Raw genomic sequence first — 9,400 nt, 5'->3', positions numbered from 1 at the left:
TCGGCCCGAGGCTATAGTAGAAGACACTTGCCCAAGGTGCCACGCAGTGGGACTGAATCCGGAACCATGTGGTTGGTAAGCAAGCTACTTACCACATAGCCACTCCTGCCCATATGTTAATTTAATGATAAAATATATGTTAATTTAACATTGACATACATATATGTATGTTAATTTAACATTGACATATATGTATGTTAATTTAACATTAACATATTTAAGTGGAATGGACACTGAAAATCAAATTAGGAATACTAATGCAGTAAAGAAACACAACAGTAACTCAGTTGCTACTATCATTTTAATCATTTTGACAAGTATGAGACTTTGGGTCTATTTTAGTCCGGCTTGCGAAGACCTGTTGAGGCAAGCGAAAGTGAAATCATGATGGCACTTGTAAAGACATTCGAGCGAGGTCGTTGCCAGTACCCGCCTGACTGGCCTTCGTGCCGGTGGCACATAAAAGCATCCACTACACTCTCGGAGTGGTTGGCATTAGGAAGGGCATCCAGCTGTAGAAACTCTGCCAAATCGGATTGGAGCCTGGTGTAGCCACCTGGTGCACCAGTCCTCAGTCACATCGTCCAACCCATGCTAGCATGGAAAGCAGACGTTAAACGATGATGATGATGAGTGAAGCATATACTTCAACATACTTGCTGCTGTAGTGATGAGAATCATTAAATAGATGAACAATGCGATTTTTACTTGAGTATGAAGGAAAAATTACCAAATTTAAATGAAACATGTCCCCTAGGGTAGCAAATTGGCAGTGTTAAGAATATCAGGTAGAATGCCATGAAGCATTTCTTCTCAGTCTCTACATTCAAATCCCATTGAGGTCAGCTTTGTCTTTTGGGATTGATAAAAGTGTACTCATCCACAGTGGTGGATAGGCATAACTCAACTCTCCTCCCAGATCTTGTGTACCTTAGCCACAGGATCATTTTCTGCTGTTAGACCAATAACTGGAGTCCTTGATAAGTATTGCTACCCTGAGCCAGAGTATATTAACAAATATCACTAAACAAATAAGTATGTAATTTATATATCTATACTCAAAGTCTTATAATCATACATAACAATTAAATTACTTATCTTCTAGATATATAAAATTCTTTGTCTTTCTGTCTGTCTGTTCCCAATGCATTCTCAAATGGTTCAATGAAATCAAATCAGATTTTACATGGTAATAGTATCAGACACCATGGGTGTCAACATGTAATTTTTTTCCCTTTGGATTAAAACAATACAACATTGGTACTGGTTCAGTATTACATGTCAAAGGTGAAAGAATAACATCTATATTGTAATGTGATATAATATTGTTTCACTTTTAATTCTAATTATATCCTAATGTGAACAGCATTATGCATCGGCAACTTTCCATCTTTATTGCTATGACAGCGGAATGGTGTGTGTTGACTGACATAACAAATGGTTGGAGGTGAAACTCTTGACAAAAAACAATGAGGTGGCAGGTCCATGATATATAAAAATGCATACTTTCTGTTCAATTACTAGTTAAAAATTATCTCAGCAGTTGTAAATTTACCGTTAAGTTAGCAGTTCATACATATGATAATTAGGCATTTAGACAATATGGCTCTCCCCAGATACAACAAAACCACATATATATACAAAAAGTATCATTGTTGGTAAATTTAAACATAACTTGTGGTTCCAAAATGTTATTCCATTTGCTGCAACAAACTGCAGTAAGGTTTACAGTTGACCACTACAACATGTATAGTAGCAAAATATTCAGATTAAAAATGTGTGATGTAGATCAGGGGTTTTCAAACTGTGGTCCGCGGACCACAGGGGGTCCGTGGACAGCAAATACTTTTTATGGGCAATTTGATTTTATATGTTTTTTAATCGAAATCTTTTAATTAACAATAAACCTATTTGTTAAATACTGTTAAATAAATAAATGTAAAGATATATGTTATTTTAAGCAAATATTTATGTATAAATTTCATAAGCGTTTATAAGGGGGTCCCTAAGGTAAAGCCTGAAATATAAAGGGGTCCGCAAGTTAAAAAGTTTGAAAACCCCTGATGTAGATAACACAAACTGATAGTCAAAGTTTTATTTCAATTAAAAGAAATAAAAAGTAAATTTTAATGACTCCTCTTATTTTTTCTCATACAAAGCTCTTTTATTCAAATAATGGGTGATAGTTATTGTAGTACACCAGATGTACATTTATTCTGTAACTTACAAGTCAAGATTTCTTCTTTTTTTTTTGTTGACTAATCTGAAAACAAAATGGTAAAAAATTTATTGGTACATTATAGCAACATGTTAATGATACTAATGCAATAAATAATGTATAGAAACATATCCATATGTAGCTTATGGTGTGTAATGACATACAGGTTATGTCTACAGTCAGACAGCAGTATTTCTGTTCCCTGTTTCCATAGAGTTTTTATTGTATATTTCAATTATTTCTCCATTCTGTGAATTCTTTTCTGACGGTATAAAGAACTGTCATGGGTAAATACTTTACCACAAACCGCACAATGATATGGTTTCTCCCCTGTATGAGAATGTTTGTGGTTAGATAAACTAGAGCTCATAGAAAATGTTTTATCACAGATATCACATCAGTGTTGCTTCGCTCCAGTGTGAGTCTGTTTATGGCAATATAAACCACTAGCAGAAGAGAAGGATTTACCACAGATTTTGCAGCGATGTGGTTTCTCTCCTGTATGAGTTCCTTTGTGGCAATATAAGCCACTAGCAGCAGAGAATGATTTACCACAGATATTACAGCTATATGGCTTCTCTCCTGTATGTAAACGTTTGTGTGTAGACAAAAAGCTACTCCTAGAAAATGTCCTACCACAGACACCACAAGAGTATGGTTTCTCTCCAGTGTGAATACGTTTGTGGTTAGTTAAACTGCACTTCACAGAAAAAGATTTGTCACATATGTCACAATGGTATGGTTTCTCACCTGTGTGGGTACGCTTATGTGCATATAAACTATTAGCTACAGAAAATGATTTGCCACAGATATCACAGTGGTTCTGATTCTCCATGTGAGTACGTTTGTGGGTATATAAATTACTGCTGACAGAGAATGATTTACCACAGATATCACAGTGATATGGCTTCTCTCCTGTATGAGTACGTTTGTGGTAAGATAAACTTGCACTACTAGTAAATGTTTTATCACAGGTACCACAGCGGAATGGTTTTTCTCCTGTGTGAATACGTATGTGGCGAGTTAAATTTGTACTCTCTGAGAAAGTTTTACTACAAATATTGCACTGGTATGAAGAGCTGTCTCCAGTATGAATATGCAGGTGTCTATTTAGATGGCTTTTTGTAGAGAATGTTTTACCACATATATCACAGCAGTATGGACTCTCCCCAGTGTGTATATGCTTGTGATTAGACAAACTAGAGCACATAGAAAATGTTTTATCACAGAAATCACAGTGGTATGGCCTCTCTCCTGTATGACTACGTTTATGGCTATTTAAATTACTGCTAGTGGAGAATGATTTACCACAGATATCACAAGGATATGGTTTATCTCCTGTGTGAATACGTTTGTGAGAAAATAAACCACTACTTCCAGAAAATGCTTTATCACAGATATCACACTGGTATGGTTTTTCTCCTGTGTGAGTACGTGTATGGCGAGTTAAATGGGTATTGTCCAAGAATGCTTTACCACAAATATTGCACTGGAATGATGGATTCCCCCCTGTATGAATATGTAAGTGTTTATATAGACTGCTATTGCGAGTGAATGATTTACCACAGATATCACAGTGATATGGTCTCTCTCCTGTATGTATAAATTTATGCCGAGACAAATCTTTATTTGCAATAAATCTTTTATCACAGATGTCACACTGGTATGGCCTTTCTCCTGTATGTGTTCGTTTATGGTAAGTTAAATCACTACTTCCAGTAAACTTTTTGCCACAAACATCACAGTGGAATGGCTTATCACCTGTGTGAGTATACTTATGCGTACGTAAACTGCTCTCCCGTGAAAACTTTCTACCACAGATATCACAATGGTATGGCTTCTCTCCTGTATGAATAAGTTGGTGCCGATATAAAGAACTGTTTCTTGTAAAATTCTTGCCACATTCTTTACATTGATAAAACTTTGATCCAGAGTGAGGAAATTTATTTGGCTTTAAATTACTTTTTGTCGTAAAAATTTCACTGCAGTAGGGTTTATTCTGTACCTCCTCCTGTTTCTCTTGAGAGAAATCAATATTTTCTAGCTGTGTTTCTCCAAGAAATTGATTCTCATATGATATTTCTTCCATGATATTCTCTTTTGCTTCTCCGGTCTTTCAACACTTTTCCCACAAAGATATGCTAAACTTGCTCCACTCATCAATTTAATTTTAGATATGAAAGAGTTAGCATACAATGTACCTGAAGCTATTTACTGAATTTTTCAAGTTTGCAAAATCATCTAGTTGACATTGGAATATGGCATCAATTTTTTCTTTGTTTTCTTTCTTTCTTTACTATAAATTGCAATTCAGGAGAAATATTTTACATTTTAATCAAAGAAAAGCAAACACAGTCACATGTTTCCCTCATTACTTGTCTGTAGTTTCGAAATCTGACAAATTTCCTGTTGTATCATAAGAAATTTCATCTGAAATGACTTGTGAAATTCTGAAATGGAAGATGGTATACTATAAATGTCAACATAAAATTATCAGAAAAAAGAGACAATGAAATTTAGAAATAGAATGAGAGAGAATATTCATTAAGAAAAGACAAGACATTAAGGTAAATTGCTTGGAGGCCCTCATAGATATAGGGTCCACTTATGATCTATATATGCTGTGACTTGTTGCCAATAAATAAAAACAATAGGTCTCGGTGCATTGGTTTGCCTGGAGCCCTTATAATGCTACTAAGAGAGAAAACACTTTAATTTCACTTCTTGTCATAGAGCGGAGGGGAGGGGTGTTTATTTAATTTATTTTTTTGAAAAATTGAAATTTTACAGAATCTTTTTTCAGAATCATAATCTCCATATTTTTCTACGTATTTTGCCAAAAAAATTTTTTAAAGTGAAAATTTAAGAAATTTGATGGGAAGGGGGATTTAAATTTTGAAATGCAGATTCGGAATCTCCGCACTCGATATAGTGGGTTCCTGAAAAAAAAAAGAACCGCCGCCCCCCCAATATCCCATTTACCTGCGCCAATATTACCACAGGACTGATAATATATTAGTTGAAGCCACAGCAGAAGAGAACAACACGTTTATAATTCAGGGATTTATAAATCAGGGAAATATATTACAAAGCGAAGATACTTATTCTTTCTGTTGATAAGTTCACTTTCATATATACTTTATATATTAGACTAAATCAGATTATGTTAGTAAACTTTTTCCTCTGTGTGTGTGTTTAGACTGGCTCTGCGAAATGCAACATCAAAAGAAACAGGCATTGGTAAAACTTAAGAAAGATTAGTTAACGTTGGTGGATATTAATAATACAAAAGTGTTGTCCGAAGATGAAATATGTTTGATTTCCACATAGTCAGATATGAAGTCTACGAGAAATAAAGTGCTAATTCCCAAATACTTACTTTTGAATATCTTCTCGATCACAAAATCTCGATGAAAACATCGATGTTTGCTGTACTGAAGAATAACTACGAACCTCTTGCTAAATGTACAATGTAACAGAACCTAAAGATGGTTTCGCCAGCTGCGAGGGGAAGTAACTCTTTTCCCCGCTATTTACTTCCCTTATTTGGTTCCTTCTGTTTCTGCAGCAGACAAAAAAAAAAAAAAGAATAGTTCTTTTTAAGCGTCCTGTCTTTGTTTGAAATGCCGTTCATATTATGACAAAAATATTTAACGTAAAATATCTGTCATTATTTAAAGATAGCTTCCAGTTCTTTATATTCCGAGTTCAAATACCGCCGAGTTTTACCCTTTCAGGGTCGATGGAATAAGTACCAGTTGAGCACTGGGTCGATGTAATCGTATAACTCCCTCACCCAAAATTTCAAGCCTTGTGTCTATAACAGAAAGGATTATCAAGAGGTACCTTCCAGCTCTTTACATTGTGAATTCAAACACTGCGAAGGTCAACTTAGCCTTTCATCCTTTCAGCGTCGACAAAATGAAGTATCAGTTAATTTAGACGATCGATTGACTAACCCTTCTCCCCTCAAAATTGCTGGCCTTGTGCCTAAATCAGAAATTATTAAAGATGGCGAACTAGCAGAATCGTTAGAGCATCGGTAAAATATATTACATCATCTATTCAGCATTTTTTTTTCTGCCTTTCATCCTTTTGGGTCTATAAAATAAGTACTATTTGTGTACTGGAATCGATGTGTAAAAGTTTGATAGTTGTCATAGAGACTTTAGTCTCTCTCTATCACCTTTCAATAGCATTATATATGAAGAGACATTAGAACAATTTTACAACATAATGAAAATAAGATTTATTTTTTCTTGATGCTTGGTTTCACAATTCCTGTCATTCAGCTTAGCAGCCGCTGATTAGGTTGTACTTTGGTAATGGAAGGTTAAGGGCTTCCTTGACGCCTGTCAGAGAAACAAGTAGCTATCACCATCGAAGGCATCGTGGTGAAGAGTGCTTTGTTGAGGAGCGATGAGTTGTCACGTAGAAGGTCTGTCCTCAACTCACTGAGAAAATGAAACTCACTGTTTAAGTACCAGTTTTACTACGCATGCGCACTCGAGGGGCTTCCGTTGGTGAAGTCCCCTGCGCATGCGCAGAATAGTACTTCCTCAATGGTGGCTATAATTTCGTGCCACTACAGATGGCAGCAACTAACCACCTCACTTCAAATGTGCTTGCTTTGTGCCTAAATAAGAAATCTTAAGGGCAGTAGCTTAGCAGAAATTTTTGAGCACCATGCAATGTGATTTTTATTCTGGCTCTTATATTTTGAGTTCATATCCTACTAAGGTCAACTTTCCTTTTCATCCTTTCAGGGTCAATAAGATACCAATCAAGGACTGGATTCGATGGTATCAACTAATCCCTTCCCCGAAAATTGCTAGCCTTCTGCCTAAGTTAGAAACCAATATTAGTTCCAAATTTTGGCCCAAGGTCAGCAATTTTGGGGTAGAAGTAAGTTGATTACATTGACTCCAGTGTTCAACTGGTACTTATTTTATTGACCATGAAAGGATGAAAGGAAGAGTAGACCTCAGCAGAAATTGAACTCGGAATGTTTGAGTTGTTGGCACTCCATCGCTTACAACGTCGAGGGTTCCAGTTGATCCGATCAACGGAACAGCCTGCTTGTGAAATTAACGTGCAAGTGGCTGAGCACTCCACAGACACGTGTAACAAGGCTGACCCTTTGAATTACAGGCACAACAGAAATAGGAAGTAAGAGTGAGAGAAAGTGCAAAGGCTAAGACCCCATTTTCAAGACCAGAAAATGCTTCAAACCCTAACAATTATTGATACTTTACAAGGTTCATATGAGAACCACAATGGAATGTTACTCTCACATTTGGGATGGTGTTGCTTCTGTTCAGATATTCTAGATCACATCCAGAAAAAGATCACCCAACTGACTGACAAGTCATTCAGAACTTGCAAACCTATGGTCCACAGGTGTATTGTCTCTTCTCTCCATCCTTTCAACCATTTCTACAATGGCTATTGCTATTTGAAGCTGGCTAGGCTCATGCTACCTCCTCTAAGATACTCCAGTCCCACTGGCCTCTCCCCTTTCCATCATTCTGGTTGTGTCCAACCCACCAGGCTTGACATTAATCATAACATCCAGTCATTCTTTCTCAGAGTGTTGATTTACTAGAGTTCCTTGCATGTTTTTCTTGTAGGTGTCAATTTATAAATATCCAAGAGGACCACAGCAACAGCTTCACCAGTCCAGAAGAGCTTGTGAAAGCCATAGGTAGTGCCTCTTCCACCAGACCCAGTAAGTAAAAACTTTATAGACTTCCCAGAAATAGCGCCTCTTCCTTTTTAATATTTTCTAAGTGTAAGATGGCTAGCTAGCAGAATTGTTAGCACACCGGGCAAAACACTTAATGGCATTCCATCCAAATTCATGTTCTAAGTTCATATTTCGCTGAGATCAACTTTGCCTATCATCCTTTCAGGGTCAATAAAATAAGTACCAGTTTGGTGTTAGGAAGGGCATCCAGCTGTAGAAACTCTGCCAAATCAGATTGGAGCCTGGTGCAGCCATCTGGTTCGCCAGTCCTCAGTCAAATCGTCCAACCCATGCTAGCATAGAAAGCAGACGTTAAACGATGATGATGATAATGATTAAAACATCCACAATGACATAATTGTAGCCTTTAAAACAAAAGTTTAACAGGTTGCTACTACAACATCAATAAACTCTTTAGATCTAAAAAGTGTAATTTAAGTAACACAAACCGTTATTTTATAGTTTTATTTCAATTAAAAGGAATAGAAAGTTAGATTTGAGTGATTCCTTTAATTTTTCTCATATAATGCCATTTTATCCAGCTTTAGGGTTTTAGTTACTGTAGTCCATTAGAGGAACAAAAATGTTTTTAATGTTAATAAATATCAGTAGAAAAATGGTAAAAACTTAACAAAATTATAGTGACAGTTTAATGATACTGGTGCAATAAATAATATTTAGAAATACAAAAATCTCTATACACATATAGTGTAGAATGACTAACATGTTATATGTAACATTAGTTTTGTCAACAGTTGTAAGTATTTCTATTCACTCTTTCCATGTATTATTGTATAGTTCAATTATTATTTCTCCTTTCTGTGAATCCTTTTGTGATGATACAAAGAACTGTTGTAAGTAAATGTTTTATCACAATCACCACAGTGATATGGTTTCTCTCCTGTGTGAGTAAGTTTGTGGTTAGATAAACTACAGCTCATAGAAAATGTTTTACCACAAATTTCACAATAGTGTAGTTTCTCTCCTGTGTGAGTTCGTTTGTGGAAATATAAACCACTAGCAGCAGAGAATGATTTACCACAGATACTACATCGATGAGGCTTCTCTCCTGTGTGAAAACGTTTGTGAGTAGACAATGAGCTACTTCTAGAAAATCGTTTATTACAGATACCACAACCATATGGTTTCTCTCCTGTGTGAGTACGATTATGTTTAGATAAACTACACTTCATAGAAAATGCTTTACCACATATATCACAGTGATACAGTTTCTCTCCTGTGTGAGTACATTTATGTGAATATAAACTATTAACTGATGACTTACTACAAGTATTACAATCATTTGGATCCTCCTCCATGTGAGTACGTTTGTGGGTATATAAATTACTGCTGACAGAGAATGATTTACCACAGATATCACAAGGATATGGTTTATCTCCTGTGTGAATACGTTTGTGAGAAAATAAACCACTACG

The 9,400-nt window shown here is 35.9% G+C and overlaps 3 protein-coding genes across 7 annotated transcripts in view; 1 reads left to right on the top strand and 2 right to left on the bottom strand.

Annotated features, from left to right (window-relative positions):
- Positions 1–9,400, top strand: part of LOC106881355 (zinc finger protein 271) — a 46,796-nt gene that overhangs the window by 18,542 nt on the left and 18,854 nt on the right. For 2 of the 4 annotated variants that reach the window (XM_052969308.1, XM_052969307.1), the window contains one exon: positions 7,849–7,946. The gene's annotated coding sequence lies outside the window, so the exon portion shown is untranslated. Of the gene's footprint in view, positions 1–5,856; positions 6,061–6,160; positions 6,261–7,848; positions 7,947–9,400 lie in introns of those variants that run through there. The other 2 variants (XM_052969310.1, XM_052969309.1) reach the window with 2 other exon arrangements.
- On the bottom strand, positions 2,135–5,851 carry LOC106881358 (zinc finger protein 271). 2 transcript variants are annotated; one of them, XR_008264567.1, is made up of 3 exons: positions 5,598–5,851; positions 4,420–4,668; positions 2,135–2,263 (listed from the first exon to the last, which is right to left on the bottom strand). XR_008264567.1 is itself a non-coding variant. In XM_014931716.2 (2 exons), the coding sequence occupies exon 2, from the start codon at positions 4,305–4,307 to the stop codon at positions 2,616–2,618; it is 1,692 nt and encodes a 563-aa protein (XP_014787202.1). In that variant the 5' UTR covers positions 4,308–4,668; positions 5,598–5,851; the 3' UTR covers positions 2,270–2,615. The 2 variants fall into 2 exon arrangements, 1 of the variants encoding a protein (XP_014787202.1); XM_014931716.2 differs by lacking the exon at positions 2,135–2,263 and having other exon boundaries at positions 2,270–4,668.
- On the bottom strand, positions 8,474–9,283 carry LOC106881361 (zinc finger protein 253-like). The gene is made up of 2 exons (XM_052969132.1): positions 9,004–9,283; positions 8,474–8,523 (listed from the first exon to the last, which is right to left on the bottom strand). Exons 1-2 carry the CDS (start codon positions 9,281–9,283, stop codon positions 8,474–8,476), a joined length of 330 nt encoding a protein of 109 aa, XP_052825092.1.

This window comes from Octopus bimaculoides, chromosome 7, assembly GCF_001194135.2.
Source record: "Octopus bimaculoides isolate UCB-OBI-ISO-001 chromosome 7, ASM119413v2, whole genome shotgun sequence".
NCBI classification, from domain to species: domain Eukaryota; kingdom Metazoa; phylum Mollusca; class Cephalopoda; order Octopoda; family Octopodidae; genus Octopus; species Octopus bimaculoides.
The sequence above is the reverse complement of the archived record's forward strand: the minus strand, read 5'-3'. Positions and strand labels throughout refer to the sequence as shown.